An 18,972-nucleotide genomic window follows, 5' to 3' on the forward strand; every position below is an offset into this window, starting at 1 on the left:
ACAGTTGACTGGGGCAGCTCTAGTAGGGTGGAAATTTGATGAACTGACTTGTTGGCAATGTGGCGTCCTATAACAGTGCCACGTAGAAAGTCACTGAGCTCTTAAGTAAGGGCATTCTACTGACAATGTTTGTCTATGGAGATTGCGTGGCTTTGTGCTCGATTTTATACACCTGTCAGCAACGGGTGTGTCTGAAAGGGGTGTACATATACATGTGTATATATAGTGTAGTTTACCACGTTATAACGTAACATTGACAACATATAGGCTGTAGTCGGTAAGCACTTAGTTGCAGCCCAGATGTTGTGCATGTTTGGTTCAGAAAATAAAGCACATGCCATGTAAAAGCCCATTTTGATGTTTCTGATAATTAATCTGATTCTGTGATTGTTTTGTTACCTGATGTGAGTTCTAACCTGTATTTTATAACGATTTATTTTCCTACAGCTGTTGTCTGGGCAGAAGAGAAGTGCTCCTTTCTGGACCTTTGAATATTATCAGAGATTCTTTGACGTAGAGACACACCAGGTACTTCATCTGTTCATCTGAATTGAATCGGCCAAACAAATAGGCCTTTGAAAACATAATAAATGTTTTTGTAATGACATTTTCAATATGTTTTTAAGAACGAATGAAGTTACATTGGATCAGGACCTGATTTTTATTTGCGGGGGTAAACGGCTAACTTCCTGCATTTCAACACACGGTTTGTGTAGAAAGAATTGCACTTTTATAATGCTATTCTACACATTTTGTCATGAGGCGAAGAGAAAATGTTGCAGTTTAAAAGCAAATTTCCTGCAATTCTACACTTGTTGGCATAGGTCAGAGAGAGAAATGTGTTGTTTTATAGCTTGTCTCATGCTATTGTTCACATTTGGCATTGAGGCTGAGAGATTTAATAATAAAACCAGTTTTCTTAGTTGTCCTGCATTTTTACACATATGCTATCAAGGGGCCTCACGACCTCCAGGTGACCCATAACCCCAAAAAGGTGACCCAGATGACCCATAACCCCAAAAACAGAACAAAAAGTTGGAGGCCCCATGCCCTGTGTGCCCTTTCCATCCCTGCACAGGATAGGCGTCCGCCTTGGGTTTGTAATCATGTATTTATTATATTTCTGTGTTGTAACGACTTTGTCGCAATGTGTTTCCTCTAGGTGAGAGAGAGAATCCTGGGGTCGTTATTGCCATGGCCAGGGAAGAACTTTGTCCATCTCTACATCCGCAACAACCCTGATCTTTATGGTGAGCATGCATCCTTCCTACCAGTCATGACCTGAAGTGTTGTTATCCTCACCTAAATGTTTAACGTTAGCGCCAGCTGTCGGCTAATCAGACACTTAGAGACTTATTTTCAGCCGTCTACTTTTTCCACTTCATATAAATAGGTTACTGTTAATTCACCTTTTTTATTGTTGTTGGTTAGTCCATCGATCCCACTCTCGCTACAATGAACGATTCTTCTACCAATCTATTGATAGGATAGGCGCCTCTCGGTCACGAAGCGAGCGTTGACATGGTTACGTAGCCTGCGGTCTGTCCCACCTCCCGGTACACTTTGTGTGCGTTGTGGTTGGTTGCAGTTGAATTTCTTTACACAGAGGAGGGAGAGAGCATGACGTCCCATGTGGTAACGATGATGCTAAAAATCCACGACTTAATTATTGTTTTCTGACACATGAATTGATTTTCTTGTGCGTGTTTCACAGAGCCAGCCAGGTGGAGTCATGGTGCTATTTACTGTGTGTTGATTTGCAGCTGAACAGCCAGTGTTTACTAGTTTATAAAAGGTGTCGAAATGACTGAATAAAATTGATCTCATACAGGGCATTCGGAAAGTATTCAGACCCCTTCCCTTTATCCACATGTTGTTACGTTACAGCCTTATTCTAAAATGGATTTAATAGTTTTTTCCCCCCCATCAATCTACACACAATACCCCATAATGACATCACAATACCCCATAATGACATCACAATACCCCATAATGACAAAGCATTAAAAAAAAAAAAAATGTTGACATTTTTGCAAATGTATTAAAAATTAAACTGAAATATCACATTTCCATAACTATTCAGACCCTGTACTCAGTACTTTGTTGAAGCACCTTTGGCAGCGATTACAGCCTCGAGTCTTTTGGGTATGATGCTGCCTGAGAAGTTTCCCCCATTCCTCTCCACAGATCCTCTCAAGCTCTGTCCGGTTGGATGGTGAGCATCGCTGCACAGCTATTTTAATGTCTCTCCAGAGACTAAAACATACTTGCCGACTTTTCTTAATGAGATGTCAAATTGCGGGACTTAAACATTCTTGGCCAAAACGTAAATTAATAACAGTTTTCTTGAGGTATCTTAGATTCATTCTGGGGATTTTGAGGAAGTGAAAGAGACTACATGGGGGACAAACATCATTCCAGTGTTTGTTTTTACTCTACAATCACATGTGTTCTACAAAAACACGCTAACAGCCTCTTGCTAGGTGCTCACTGGAATTAACAAGCCGTCTTCTAATGAGTTTTAAGCATTGTTGTGGGCTTAGAACATCCAATTATGTTGTTTTTCTATTAAAAAAGTGTGATTTTTAAAGAGTGAAAACCTGGAAAAAACTGTGTATAAACGCGAACCTGGAAAAACAAATCCTTTAATTAATTTTTCAAGATAATATAGGATATTTACTTCATTTTTCTGTTTTAATAAAATACATAATTTGAAGAGAAAACATAATTGTGGCAATTAATATCTTGCAGGGAGACTATAAATGAGACTTTAATCTCAAGAGAAGACAAGATTCAATGTTAAAACAAGTTTAAATAGTTTTGTTCGTCTAGTCCTAGACCGAGACAAAACAACACACACACACCGAACATTTTCACTAATTTCAATGGTAAAGTCATGTCTTTCTTGACAATACCACAACACATTTTTGTCAATGTGAGAGGTAAACTCGATAAAGTATTCAATAATTTTGCTGTGTATTTCGGATGGAATTAAGGCATAAGAATGTACCAGAGGCCACCAACATAGAGCTCCTTCTGCAAAACATTTTGAACGCAGAGGGGCACCAGTCTGGCTACTTTTTCTATTTGTCTGGCTACTCTATGTACTTGTGGATAACACTGAGTGTATAATGGCACCTGTGTCTTGATGAGGGCATTCAACAAGTGGCAGAATAACATTCAATCTCGTCAAGTGGATTCAGGGACGTGGAAGCAGCATTTGAAACGGGCCGTGATGCATCGTCAAATACTACAGATTACTGATACTGTCTCTGTGTCCTCCAGGTCCCTTCTGGATCTGTGCTACTCTGGTTTTTGTCATCGCCATCTGTGGAAACATCTCTGACTTCCTGGTTTACCTGGGGAATCCACAGTATAAATACGTCCCAGAGTTCCGGAAAGGTGAGTGTCATTTTAAGTTTTTCAAGGGTCAAACAAAACACAGGATAAAACTGACTCCTCCACTTCCCAAGACTCAAATAGATACTGAACACAACAAAAAGTCCCGTAAATGTTTTAGAAAATAATGTGATTGTTGCTACTGTTTCTCTTGTGTGTTTTTATTTCCCAGTGACCATTGCGGCCACGGCGATCTACAGCTATGCGTGGCTGGTTCCCCTGGCCCTGTGGGGCCTGCTGGTCTGGAGGAACTCCAAGGTTATGAACAGAGTTTCTTACTCATTCCTGGAGATCGTCTGTGTGTACGGATACTCCCTGGCCGTCTACATACCTGCTGTGGTAAGACATGACAGATCACATTGTTTTATGTCTGATTATGTCGCATTGTTTATATTTTATTAGGTTCAATAGTGTCACATTTACTTTGTTGCAATGCAAATGTTGAGGACATGTTTATTCCAGTCTTTTTTTTAAATGTTATATAATGTTGTAGTTATTGACAAGTGTTGTTGTTGACAGGTGTTGTGGATCATCCCGAACGAGGCCGTTAGGTGGTTTTCCATTGTTGTGGCTCTCTGTCTCTCTGGTTCCATCCTGGTCTTGACCTTCTGGCCCGCCGTCCGTGACGACCAGCCCCGGGTTGCCATAGCGATCATGACGGCCATCGTGGCACTCCACATCCTCTTGGCGTTCGGTTGTAAGGTAAACATTCCGGGGAAAAAACACACCTGGGCCGTGTTCATTAGGCCACAGTGTAGCAAAACGTTTCTAAACGTTGTGCACCATGGAAAACCAAAATGAGTGTTTCTTATTGGCCAAGTGCAGACAGCTTTTTTTTTTATTTTCGTGCCTAGTGAACACGACACCAGCCTTACGGAGTTGGGTTGTTCCTGGTCATGTAATACAATGTCCTGATTTAACAATCACCGACTTGACTGACCCAGTTTACATAACCTCACCTGGCTGCACCAATGGTTCCATCTCCAAATGGGGCCCACACAATGACTTAATTAGCTCAGTTACCTCCTCACTATTCTACTGGAGCCTTGTAGCGTGGCAACTGCCTGAGCGCTACACCAAAGACCATAGTATCTTTGGCTACACTCCCTCTTGACAGCGCATGAAAGGAGTCAAGTTAGTTAGTTTATCTCAGGGGAAGGAAGGAAGGCGAGTTTGAGCAGGAAGAAAAGGGGGAGGGTGAAGGAGGTTGCTTTTCAGAAACAATGACTGACTGGAAAATGGACAGTCATTCCACTTCGACGTGTGACTACAGCCAGCTAGCTACTCAGGAGAATCACATGTCCCTGGGTCGTTCCACGAAATGGGTGCCTTTTTGGACATGCAAACTTCTAAAAAGAAAAATGATATATCTTTCAACATTCAACTGCATGGAGGATATGTTTAGCCTACAGAAAATACTGTGAAATTGTAAAAATAATTATGATAATGCCCTTACACTAAAAGTAAGTGCTGTTTGAAAATACATTTCAGCCTGTTTTGTTGGGATGGAGTTTTGGACTGCCTGGTGACATCACCAGGTGGTAAATGTGTTAATAGACCAATAAGAAAGAGTTCCAAACCTCTCTGCCAATAACAGCTAGTTTTCAGTTTTCCCCTCCCCACTCATAGCACTCCCAGACAGTCCAAGCAAAATTATTGCTTAATAAATTGCTCTTTTACTAAGAATCTATTTTTGTTTCTTTTTGACCATTGTAATTTAAAATAGTCACAGTAAGGTACTTAATTGTTACCTAGAAAAAATTATTTACTATTGGATAAAAAAAATCCCAACTTTCAATTGAGTGAACAGGGTTGACATGTTGAGCTTGACCACCTTAGTCAAAGATGATAAAATCATTTATAAATAGACCAAAAAGAGAGAGAAGACTTACTTCCTTTTCCACCATGCTGTTCAGAAGACCCAAACGATGTCACCTGCTGTGAATCATTTAACTAGGTAGTGGAATGGTCCAATATACTGCTTTCACATATGATTCTCAGTATGTTTCTTTCAAACAGCTCTATTTTTTACATTTTTCTTGTCGGCATTCACCTTTTATATAGCCACTGTTTTTGCCGGGTAGGAGCAAGAGACATTCAACTTTGACCTTATTGTTGTGACCGTTGTCATGGTAACCCGACAGCTGGAGTATTGTGTGTAGATTGATGAAGAAATATTTGTTTATTTAATCAATTTTAGAATGAGCTGTAATGTAACAAAAAAAGGTCAAGGGGTCTGAATACTTTCTGAAGGCTCTGTATATAAAGTTTCCTATGGTATGTATTCACTTGTGGATGTCCATTATCCATTTTGTATGGTGTGTTACGAATTGCTTAAAATGAGGGACAGACATAAATAATCATCTTCAGAAATTACGCAAAAGGCACCGACTTCATGGAACGACCCGTCTACTTACAGAGAGAGATTGGGTGTCAGAAGGGCTTAATAAGAAAAAAAAGACTGACAGGAAATGAGGTTTATCCAAAATGGCACCCTATTCCCTATATAGTGCACTACTTTAGATCAGAGCCCCATGGAAGCCTATTCCCTATATATAGTGCACTACTTTAGATCAGAGCCCCATGGAAGCCTATTCCCTATATATAGTGCACTACTTTAGATCAGAGCCCCATGGAAGCCTATTCCCTATATAGTGCACTACTTTAGACCAGTTTCCCATGGAAGCCTATTCCCTATCTAGCGCACTACTTTAGATCAGAGCCCCATGGAAGCCTATTCCCTATATAGTGCACTACTTTAGCCCAGTTTCCCATGGAAGCCTATTCCCTATATAGTGCACTACTTTAGACCAGAGCCCTATGGAACCCTATTCCCTGCATAGTGCACTACTTTAGACCAGAGCCCTATGGCACCCTATTCCCTACATAGTGCACTACTTTAGATCAGAGTCCTATGGGACCCTATTCCCTACATAGTGCACTACTTTAGACCAAAGCTCTATGGCACCCTATTCCCTATATAGTGCACTACTTTTGACCAGAGCCCCTGTTCCTCTCTAGCTTGTTGGTCTCGAATGTGTCCCAAATGGCACCCTATTCCCTATTCCTGGTCAAAAGTAGTGCACTATAAAGGGAATGGGGGTGTCATTTGGGGCAGAACCCGGTGTTCTCTCAGAATAAATGATTTGCTGTGTTTATTTTCATCCAGGCTTACTTCTTCAGTACGTTGGAGGTTAAACACACTGCTGTTGATGCTGCGGTGGACCATGGAACCAAGTCGTCTCCAACCATGAAGATGCACAGAACTAATACAATGTCCTGAGGTAAATGGTGGAACTAAAGATATTTGCGTTGTAGACATTCATACCTCTACTGGTGGTCTTATATAGCCACTTGTGTAACTAATATAATAATAACATGTTAGCGGCTCCTTCACCGCAGCCAACGTGAGTAAAATATAATAACATATACCGTTTACTAGATGCTTTTGGTCAAAGCGATTTAGTCATGTGTGCATTACAGGTTATTGAACTAACCTGTAATTAGTGCTGAGCGATTAACCAACATGTCTTTTTTTGGGGTGGGGGGGGAGGTTATTAAACAACTTATTGACGGACTCCGGTTCGATTACTTGAATTCCATTTAGATTGTTTTGTTTTTTTGAGCCCAACGCTCCATTTATTTAGAGAGAAATCAAATCATTCATGAGAGAAGTTTGGAGAAATCAAGTCAAGAACTCTGTGGGACGTTGAACTGAATGGAGTTGTAGTTTTCATACAGCAAATATTCAGCCTAGCTTAGCAAAGACACTTGGTAATTAACTACAATGACCACAATCCATTGCGCCATTTTTTTCCCCAGCTGAGAGACGAATCAGAGAAAAAGAGGCGACGCGAGAGGTTTCACTCTCGCCCAATACATTTCTTTGGGGTTATTGTGGACCTAAGCTTGTCGCCTGCCTTCCCGCCTTCGGGACAACGACTCCCATTGTTAGGGGCGGAGACATAAGCATTTCGTCATTATATACAGATCTCTGGGTGGATGTCCTTTTACACCTGCAACTACGTTACGTAACATACACACAGGCCGCATGTGAGAGGAATGTTCACAACACAACGACGAGGGACAGAGACAGTTTGTGAAAGTATGCCTTATCTACTTTAAAGAACTAGTCAAATTATTTTAGTCAGACAGCTTTGCAGCGTCCTAGTTAAATAGGATGACTACAGCCAGTACAGTTTGGGGAACATAACGTTAGATGGTCTGACTGCTGACTTCCTGTCTGATCAGCGATGAGGTGAGAACTTTGAGGATTTAAAAAATAATAAAGTCATCAAATAAAAAAAGAAGCAATATACACAACTGAAATATCTTATTATTTCATAGTAATTTCCTATGTTTCTATTCATGTCGACCCAATGTGGACCTGACAGAGACATTGGAATATTTTAAATGTTTTGGCAATTGAATGTTCATTATTTTTGGGCTTTGGAATTTGCGTTAAAAAGCTCTCGAATAATTTGAACGTTATTATTTGATAATACATTTGATGTTAAAAAATAAATAAATCATTGAAAGAAAAAAAAACATTATAATTGAAACTGAACTGAACTCAAAAAGCAGTAATCGCTCAGCACTTCCTGTAATACACGTGAAAAGACTTGTGAATGTTTCATGTGGTTTTCCAACACTTCCTGTAACACGTGAAAAGACTTGTGAATGTTTCATGTGGTTTTCCAACACTTCCTGTAACACGTGAAAAGACTAGTGAATGTTTCATGTGGTTTTCCATGTCACTCTACATCCTGTTGGAGTTGTCATGATTAGATAAGGCTTTAGTGGTGGATATTTGATGTTTTTTTTTTACTTATTGTCTACAAATGTGTGAGTTAGCATAAAACCATTTCTTATTTATCTACCACCACCTGTTTTGTCCAACGTCATCTGACACCAGACTTCCTGTCCTGGAAATTATTTTTCCTTCCCACAGTGAACAAGTGTTATTATTTTTTAATTGCAACGTCTCCTGTTACCTTATTAGGTAGAATCAAGTTGCTGTGGCGATGGTGTCATGGTGTCGTCTTGGTTACCGACCTGCTGCACCGACCTTGCCTGGGTGGGTCTTCCTGCTAAAAGCCCTTAAAGACACAGTAACGTGTTACAGCACGACACACACACACACACACACCTGGATTGTAATCATTTGGTACCAAATGGAAGAAAATGGTCTGAAACAATAATAAACGCATATTTGCGTTTTCTGTTGCATAGTGTTTTAAAATGTTTTTCATGTGTATGTACTAATGAACACGACCCTGGTCCGAAGACCTGGGTTATTTACCAAATGGCACCCTATTCCTTATATAGTGCACTGCTTTTGACCAGGAACCCTATAATGCACTATAGAGGGAATAGGGTGCCATTTGGAACTTCTGGAAATGGACACTGGGTGACAACAGAATGTTTTTTCTAATGGGATGGTGTCTGAACTGTCTGCCTTAACGATATAGAACTAAACATGAGTTGTGTTACTGGGTAGAGCCAGTCCCTTCCTTGTTTAACTAGTCATAGTTTTACTGTTATATATATATATAAATATACAACTTGATATTGATAAGACACTTCACAAAAAAATGTCATTTGAAAGACGCTTCTTTGTATTAAAATGTTTTTCATTGTTACCGAGTCATTACTATCGCATATACTAAATGTACTTCATTATACACTGCTAGAGGTCCAGATACTGCCAGTCCTCTGTCTCCATTATACACTGCTAGAGGTCCAGTCCTCTGTCTTCATTATACACTGCTAGAGGTCCAGATACTGCCAGTCCTCTGTCTTCATTATACACTGCTAGAGGTCCAGTCCTCTGTCTTCATTATACACTGCTAGAGGTCCAGTCCTCTGTCTCCATTATACACTGCTAGAGGTCCAGATACTGCCAGTCCTCTGTCTTCATTATACACTGCTAGAGGTCCAGTCCTCTGTCTTCATTATACACTGCTAGAGGTCCAGTCCTCTGTCTCCATTATACACTGCTAGAGGTCCAGATACTGCCAGTCCTCTGTCTCCATTATACACTGCTAGAGGTCCAGTCCTCTGTCTTCATTATACACTGCTAGAGGTCCAGTCCTCTGTCTTCATTATACACTGCTAGAGGTCCAGTCCTCTGTCTTCATTATACACTGCTAGAGGTCCAGTCCTCTGTCTCCATTATACACTGCTAGAGGTCCAGATACTGCCAGTCCTCTGTCTTCATTATACACTGCTAGAGGTCCAGTCCTCTGTCTCCATTATACACTGCTAGAGGTCCAGTCCTCTGTCTTCATTATACACTGCTAGAGGTCCAGTCCTCTGTCTCCATTATACACTGCTAGAGGTCCAGATACTGCCAGTCCTCTGTCTCCATTATACACTGCTAGAGGTCCAGATACTGCCAGTCCTCTGTCTCCATTATACACTGCTAGAGGTCCAGTCCTCTGTCTCCATTATACACTGCTAGAGGTCCAGTCCTCTGTCTCCATTATACACTGCTAGAGGTCCAGATACTGCCAGTCCTCTGTCTTCATTATACACTGCTAGAGGTCCAGTCCTCTGTCTCCATTATACACTGCTAGAGGTCCAGTCCTCTGTCTTCATTATACACTGCTAGAGGTCCAGATACTGCCAGTCCTCTGTCTTCATTATACACTGCTAGAGGTCCAGTCCTCTGTCTCCATTATACACTACTAGAGGTCCAGTCCTCTGTCTTCATTATACACTGCTAGAGGTCCAGTCCTCTGTCTCCATTATACACTGCTAGAGGTCCAGTCCTCTGTCTTCATTATACACTGCTAGAGGTCCAGATACTGCCAGTCCTCTGTCTCCATTATACACTGCTAGAGGTCCAGATACCGCCAGTCCTCTGTCTCCATTATACACTGCTAGAGGTCCAGTCCTCTGTCTTCATTATACACTGCTAGAGGTCCAGATACTGCCAGTCCTCTGTCTTCATTATACACTGCTAGAGGTCCAGTCCTCTGTCTTCATTATACACTGCTAGAGGTCCAGTCCTCTGTCTCCATTATACACTGCTAGAGGTCCAGATACTGCCAGTCCTCTGTCTCCATTATACACTGCTAGAGGTCCAGTCCTCTGTCTTCATTATACACTGCTAGAGGTCCAGTCCTCTGTCTTCATTATACACTGCTAGAGGTCCAGTCCTCTGTCTTCATTATACACTGCTAGAGGTCCAGTCCTCTGTCTCCATTATACACTGCTAGAGGTCCAGATACTGCCAGTCCTCTGTCTTCATTATACACTGCTAGAGGTCCAGTCCTCTGTCTCCATTATACACTGCTAGAGGTCCAGTCCTCTGTCTTCATTATACACTGCTAGAGGTCCAGTCCTCTGTCTCCATTATACACTGCTAGAGGTCCAGATACTGCCAGTCCTCTGTCTCCATTATACACTGCTAGAGGTCCAGATACTGCCAGTCCTCTGTCTTCATTATACACTGCTAGAGGTCCAGATACTGCCAGTCCTCTGTCTCCATTATACACTGCTAGAGGTCCAGATACTGCCAGTCCTCTGTCTTCATTATACACTGCTAGAGGTCCAGTCCTCTGTCTTCATTATACACTGCTAGAGGTCCAGTCCTCTGTCTCCATTATACACTGCTAGAGGTCCAGTCCTCTGTCTTCATTATACACTGCTAGAGGTCCAGTCCTCTGTCTCCATTATACACTGCTAGAGGTCCAGATACTGCCAGTCCTCTGTCTCCATTATACACTGCTAGAGGTCCAGTCCTCTGTCTCCATTATCCACTGCTAGAGGTCCAGTCCTCTGTCTCCATTATACACTGCTAGAGGTCCAGATACTGCCAGTCCTCTGTCTTCATTATACACTGCTAGAGGTCCAGTCCTCTGTCTCCATTATACACTGCTAGAGGTCCAGTCCTCTGTCTTCATTATACACTGCTAGAGGTCCAGATACTGCCAGTCCTCTGTCTTCATTATACACTGCTAGAGGTCCAGTCCTCTGTCTCCATTATACACTACTAGAGGTCCAGTCCTCTGTCTTCATTATACACTGCTAGAGGTCCAGTCCTCTGTCTCCATTATACACTGCTAGAGGTCCAGTCCTCTGTCTTCATTATACACTGCTAGAGGTCCAGATACTGCCAGTCCTCTGTCTCCATTATACACTGCTAGAGGTCCAGATACCGCCAGTCCTCTGTCTCCATTATACACTGCTAGAGGTCCAGTCCTCTGTCTTCATTATACACTGCTAGAGGTCCAGATACTGCCAGTCCTCTGTCTTCATTATACACTGCTAGAGGTCCAGATACTGCCAGTCCTCTGTCTTCATTATACACTGCTAGAGGTCCAGTCCTCTGTCTTCATTATACACTGCTAGAGGTCCAGTCCTCTGTCTCCATTATACAGTGCTAGAGGTCCAGTCCTCTGTCTCCATTATACACTGCTAGAGGTCCAGTCCTCTGTCTCCATTATACAGTGCTAGAGGTCCAGTCCTCTGTCTTCATTATACACTGCTAGAGGTCCAGATACTGCCAGTCCTCTGTCTTCATTATACACTGCTAGAGGTCCAGTAGATCATTTGTAGATTGTAATGTAGTTGTCTGCATCACTTCCAGATGCACCTCATCCCAGTTGGGTTGAGGTCAGGTGATCTGATGCAGCACTCCATCACTCTCCTTCTTGGTCAAACAGCCCTTACACAGCCTGGAGGTGTGTTTTGGGTCATTGCCCTCTTGAAAAACAAATGATAGTCCCACTAAGGGCAAACCAGATGGGATTGCTATTGGCTGCAGAATACAGTGGTAGCCATGCTGGTTAAGCGTGCCTTGAATTCTAAATAAATCACTAACAGAATCACGAGCAAAGCACCATTACACCTCCTCCTCCAAGCTTCACAGTGGGAACCACACATGCAAAGATGATCCGTTCACCTGTGTCTCTCTGTCTCTCACAAAGACACAAAAATCTCAAATTTGGACTCAACAGACCAAAAGACAGATTTCCACCGGTCTAATGTATATTGCTCGTGTTTCTTGGCCCAAGCAAGTCTCTTCTTCTTATTGGTGTCCTTTAGTAGTGGTTTCTTTGCAGCAATTCGACCATGAAGGCCTGATTCACGTAGTCACATGTGAACAGTTGATGTTGAGATGTGTCTTGAACTCTGTGAAGCATTTATTTGGGCTGCAATTTCTGAGGCTGGTAACTCTAATGAACTTATTCTCTGCAGCAGAGGTAACTCTGGGTCTTCCTTTCTTGTGACAGTCCTCATGAGAGCCAGTTTCATCATAGCACTTGATGTTTTTTGTGACTGCACTTAAAGAAACATTAAAAGTTCTTGAAAGGTTCTGGATTGACTGACCTTCATGTCTTAAAGTAATGATGGACTGTCATTTCTCTTTGCTTATTTGAGCTGTTCTTGCCATAATATGGACTTGATATTTTACCAAATGGGGCTATCTTCTGTATACCACCCCTAACTTGTCACAACAGAAATGATTGGCTCAAACGCATAAAGAAGGAAAGAAATTCCACATATTAACTTTTAACAAGGCACACCTTGTAATTGAAATGCATTCCAGGTGACTACCTCATGAAGCTGGTTGAGAGAATGCCAGGAGTGTGCAAAGCTGTCATCAAGGCAAAGGGTGGCTAAAATATATTTTTGAATTGTTTAACACTTGTTTTGGTTACTATATGATTCCATGTGTGCTATTTCATAGTTTTGATGTCTTCACTATTATTCTGCAATGTAGAAAATAGTACAAATAAATAAAAACCCTGGAATGTGTAGGTGTGTCCAAACTTTTGACTGGTAAATATATTTTCCTTTATTACCTTCTAACCCTACCACCCCTCCCCTAATTGGAGGAAACTAGAGAACAACAACGCTTAGGCTTCTACTTCAGCGTATACATACTGTGTACATTTTATGGTCACAGTCTATTTTACAGTAGTTCTATTTTGTTAGTTTTTAACTCCTGTCCTTCCTCTATTCTCAACCTCTCCCATCTATTTATTTCACAAAAGTTCTGAACCTATATATGTTTTACGGACACAATATGTTTTACATGAGTTATCTAGTTGTTATTAATTATTATTCCCAACCTTCAGCTCCATTCAACCCCTCCCATCTATCTCTTAACACCTTCCAGTCCCATCCTTCAGCTCCATTCAACCCCTCCCATCTATCTCTTAACACCTTCCAGTCCCACCCTTCAGCTCCATTCAACCCCTCCCATCTCTTAACACCATCCAGTCCCACCCTTCAGCTCCATTCAGCCCCTCCCATCTATCTCTTAACACCATCCAGTCCCTTCAGCTCCATTCAACCCCTCCCATCTATCTCTTAACACCATCCAGTCCATTCAGCTCCATTCAACCCCTCCCATCTATCTCTTAACACCCTTCAGCTCCATTCAACCCATCCCATCTATCTCTTAACACCATCCAGTCCCTTCAGCTCCATTCAACCCCTCCATCTATATTTTAACACCATCCAGTCCCACCCTTCAGCTCCATTCAACCCCTCCCATCTATCTCTTAACACCATCCAGTCCCACCCTTCAGCTCCATTCAACCCCTCCCATCTCTTAACACCATCCAGTCCCACCCTTCAGCTCCATTCAACCCCTCCCATCTATCTCTTAACACCATCCAGTCCCTTCAGCTCCATTCAACCCCTCCCCTCTATCTCTTAACACCATCCAGTCCCACCCTTCAGCTCCATTCAACCCCTCCCATCTATCTCTTAACACCATCCAGTCCCACCCTTCAGCTCCATTCAACCCCTCCCATCTCTTAACACCATCCAGTCCCACCCTTCAGCTCCATTCAACCCCTCCCATCTATCTCTTAACACCATCCAGTCCCTTCAGCTCCATTCAACCCCTCCCATCTATCTCTTAACACCCTTCAGCTCCATTCAACCCCTCCCATCTACCTCTTAACACCATCCAGTCCCACCCTTCAGCTCCATTCAACCCCTCCCATCTATCTCTTAACACCCTTCAGCTCCATTCAACCCCTCCCATCTATCTCTTAACACCCTTCAGCTCCATTCAACCCCTCCCATCTATCTCTTAACACCATCCAGTCCCACCCTTCAGCTCCATTCAACCCCTCCCATCTACCTCTTAACACCATCCAGTCCCACCCTTCAGCTCCATTAAACCCCTCCCATCTACCTCTTAACACCATCCAGTCCCTTCAGCTCCATTCAACCCCTCCATCTATCTCTTAACACCATCCAGTCCCTTCAGCTCCATTCAACCCCTCCCATCTATCTCTTAACACCATCCAGTCCCAACCTTCAGCTCCATTCAACCCCTCCCATCTATCCCTTAACACCATCCAGTCCCACCCTTCAGCTCCATTCAACCCCTCCCATCTATATTTTAACACCATCCAGTCCCTTCAGCTCCATTCAACCCCTCTGATATGGACAGTACCAAAATAAATGATCTAATGAATCTGTCTCTTTGTAGCAAAATGTGCAGAGCTGGGAAGGTTGTATCCCCCCATATAGAGTTGAAGTCTGAAGTTTACATCCACCTTAGCCAAATACATTTAAACTCAGTTTTTCACAATTCTTGACATTTAATCCCAGTAAAAAATCATGTTTTAGGTCAGTTAGGATCAACACTTTATTTTAAGAATGTGAAATGTCAGAATAATAGAGAATGATATATTTCAGCTTGTATTTCTTTCATCACATTCTCAGTAGGTCAGAAGTTTACATACTGTCACGACCGTCTGAAGAAGTGGACCAAAGCGCAGCGTTGTGAGCGTACATTTCTTTATTTATAATGTCGACAACAAAAACAACAAAACGACCGTAAAGCTTACGAGCGCTATAGTGCCCCTAACAAAGACAACTTCCCACAATAACAAAAGGGAAAGAGCTGCCTAAGTATGATTCCCAATCAGAGACAACGATAGACAGCTGACCCTGATTGAGAACCATACCCGGCCAAAACATAGAAACACAAAACATAGAAATCAGAACCTAGAATGCCCACCCAAATCACACCCTGACCAAACCAAATAGAGGCATAAAAAGGCTCTGTAAGGTCAGGGCGTGACACATACACTCAATTAGTATTTGGTAGCATTGCCTTTAAATTGTTTAACTGGGGTCAAACGTTTCAGGTAGCCTTCCACAAGCTTCCCACAATAAGTTGGATGAATTTTGGCCCATTCCTCCTGACAGAGCTGGTGTAATTGAGTCAGGTTTGTAGGCCACCTTGCTCTCACACGCTTTTTCAGTTCTTCCCACAAATTATCTATGGGATTGAGGTCAGGGCTTTGTGATGGCCACTCCAATACCTTGACTTTGTTGTCCTTCAGCCATTTTGCCAAACCTTTGGAAGTACGCTTGGGGTCATTGGCCATTTAGAAGACCCATTTGCGACCAAGCTTTAACTTCCTGACTGATGTCTTGAGATGTTGCTTCAATATATCCACATAATTTTCCAGCCTCATAATGCCATCTATTTTGTGAAGTGCACCACTCCCTCCTGCAGCAAAGCACCCCCACAACATGATGCTGCCACCCCCGTGCTTCACAGTTGGGATGGTGTTCTTCGGCATGCAAGCCTCCCCCTTTTTCCTCCAAACACAGTGATGGTCATTATGGCCAAACAGTTCTATTTTTGTTTCATCAGAGCAGAGGATATTTCTCCAAAAAGTACGATCTTTGTCCCCATGTGCAGTTGCAAACCGTAGTCTGGCTTATTTAATGGCAGTTTTGCAGTGGCTTCTTCCTTGCTGAGTGGCCTTTCAGGTTATGTCAATATAGGACTCATTTTACTGTGGATATAGATACTTTTGTACCTGTTTCCTCCAGCATCTTCACCAAGTCCTTTGCTGCTGTTCTGGGATTGATTTGCACTTTTCGCACCAAAGTACGTTCATCTCTAGGAGACAGAACGCGTCTCCTTCCTGAGCTAGACGGCTGCGTGGTCCCATGGTGTTTATTCTTGCGTACTATTGTTTGTACAGATGAACGTGGTACCTTCAGGCGGATGAACCAGACTTGTGGAGGTCTACAATTTTTTTTCTGAGGTCTTGACTGATTTCTTTAGATTTTCCCATGATGTCAAGCAAAGAGGCACTGAGTTTGAAGGTAGCCCTTGATAAACATCCACAGGTACACCTCCAATTGACTCAAATTATGTCAATTAGCCTATCAGAAACTTCTAAAGCCATGACATCATATTCTGGAATTTTCCAAGCTGTTTAGAGACACAGTCAACTTAGTGTATGTAAACTTCTGACCCATTGGAATTGTGATACAGTGAATTATAAGTGAAATAATCTGTCTTTAAACAATTGTTGGAAAAAGTACTTGTGTCATGCACATAGTAGATGTCCTAACCGACTTGCCAAAACTATAGTTTGTTAACAAGACATTTGTGGAGTGGTTGAAAAACGAGTTTTAATGACTCCAACCTAAGTGTATGTAAACTTCCGACTTCAATTATATATAACATTCTATTGGTTGCAAAAATGTTGTATAATATTTTAAATTGAACGTTTTTTGAATCCGGCTTCATTTCATAAACCATGGAATCAGAACGTCGATCATCTATTTTCAATTATTTTACAATGTATTTGGCACAGCTGTCAACCTGTATGGTACAGCTGTCAACCTGTATGGTACAGCTGTCAACCTGTATGGTACAGCTGTCAACCTGTATGGTACAGCTGTCAACCTGTATGGTACAGCTGTCAACCTGTATGGTACAGCTGTCAACCTGTATGGTACAGCTGTCAACCTGTATGGTACAGCTGTCAACCTGTATGGTACAGCTGTCCATTTTTTGGTCTTTAAATGAAACTGGTATACTTTTTTATTTATCACAATTTTATTTAACCAATTATGGTCTTTAATGGCCAACAGAAAAGTTCCATACGTTCCCCCCTTACACTTTCCTCTAACATTTTTGCGGTAATGCTGCAATTAGTTGTTGTAATTTTGGGTAGAGCAGACATTTCCATATATATTTTTCAAAAAAAGGTATCTAGATCCTCTTAGAGGCTGTGGAGGGATCCAGATTCTGGATTTAAAAGAAGACATGAATCATCAGCGTACAATGACACCTTTGTTTTTAGTCCCTGGATTTCTAGCCCCTTGATATTATTGTTGGATCTGTTTTTAATAACTAACATTTTGATGGCCATAATAAATAGATATGCTGATAGTGGACAACCTTGTTTTATTCCACTTGACAGTTTTAAACTTAATGAGAAGTAGCCATTATTTACTATTTTACACCTAGAGTTACTTACTATACATGACTTTAAGCCATTTTATAAGAGATTCACCAAAATGAAGATCTTCCAATCATTTATATATAAACTCCAGTCGTACTTTATCAAAAGCATTTTCAAAGTCAGCTGTGAATACCAGGCCTGGTTTCCCAGATTTTTCATAGTGTTCTATTGTTTCCAGTACTTGTTTTATATTATCTCCAATGTATCGTCCATGTAAAAAACCTGTCTGATCAGAATTCATAATATCTGACAAAACCTTTTTAATTCTATGCACTATACATTTTCCTAGCATTCTTACTGAAGTGTAAGGGGCCTCCAATTTTTTATATGTACTGGATCTTTATATTTACCACTTGGATTCTGTTCCAGTAGTAATGAAATCAGACCTCGTTGAGTGTCTGATAATCTACTATTTATATAGGAGTGGTTAAAACATTGTACCTAGCATGGAGCATGGTGGAGACACAGTCAAGAGCCTCAGAGAGAATGCCTGTTAAAGAAGTAGCGGTCCTTGTACCTAGCATCGAGCATCGTGGAGACATAGTAAAGAGGCTCAGAGAGAATGCCTGTTAAAGAAGTAGCGGTCCTTGTACCTAGCATCGAGCATCGTGGAGACATAGTAAAGAGGCTCAGAGAGAATGCCTGTTAAAGAAGTAGCGGTCCTTGTACCTAGCATCGAGCATCGTGGAGACACAGTAAAGAGGCTCAGAGAGAATGCCACCGAATCGCTTGTTCACAGCCTGCAGTACTTTTGTAAGTTTTAACCTCACGGTCTGTGTCGGCAGTTTTGTTGAGCAGGTGTATCAATGCCATGACAGAGGGTATCATGTCTGCTGCAGACACAGTTGATGAGCTTATTTCTGCAGTCAGTTGTTCGAATGGCATTAGGAGTGTTCATGTTTCCAAGTTTCGAACATGTTCTCAAATGCCATTGAAATGGCAGTAGCGGTATGAGAACATGCGGTATGAGCATGCAATACGTCTTTCTTCAGTACGAAATCCTCAACGACCCACTGTGCTGTCAGACTCATCATGCTCATTGGGCTGACATCGCTGGTCCAGATGTCAGTCGTGAAGCTAATAGCAGTGACGCCCATAGCAAGTAGCATAATGAATTCCATTATCTTGTCGTTAATGGATGTGGCCTTTGAGTTGTCTCGCTGAAATGTTCTTACTCTTTCAAATGACTGCTCGACATGAACTTGTTTAGTTGTTGGAAGTGTGTGCTTAGTATTTTTCTGGTTTTGTTCTGTGTAACGCTGTATTTCTTGTGGCGTCATTACGTCATCTACTTACGTTATATAGGTACACACGTCAT

The 18,972-nt window shown here is 41.8% G+C and overlaps 1 protein-coding gene across 2 annotated transcripts in view; it reads left to right on the forward strand.

The window, feature by feature from the left end:
- Nucleotides 1-9,041, forward strand: part of yipf1 (Yip1 domain family, member 1) — a 46,881-nt gene extending 37,840 nt beyond the window's left edge. For both annotated transcript variants that reach the window (XM_021614193.2, XM_021614191.2), the window contains exons 4-10: nt 448-528; nt 1,163-1,250; nt 3,286-3,402; nt 3,572-3,738; nt 3,919-4,101; nt 6,569-6,683; nt 8,402-9,041. In XM_021614193.2, coding sequence (XP_021469868.2) covers nt 448-528; nt 1,163-1,250; nt 3,286-3,402; nt 3,572-3,738; nt 3,919-4,101; nt 6,569-6,682 — 750 coding nt within the window. In that variant the 3' untranslated portion in view covers nt 6,683; nt 8,402-9,041. The remainder of the gene's footprint in view (nt 1-447; nt 529-1,162; nt 1,251-3,285; nt 3,403-3,571; nt 3,739-3,918; nt 4,102-6,568; nt 6,684-8,401) is intronic.
- The last annotated feature ends 9,931 nt before the right edge of the window (nt 9,042-18,972 follow it).

This window comes from Oncorhynchus mykiss, chromosome 8 (assembly GCF_013265735.2).
Source record: "Oncorhynchus mykiss isolate Arlee chromosome 8, USDA_OmykA_1.1, whole genome shotgun sequence".
Taxonomy (NCBI): domain Eukaryota; kingdom Metazoa; phylum Chordata; class Actinopteri; order Salmoniformes; family Salmonidae; genus Oncorhynchus; species Oncorhynchus mykiss.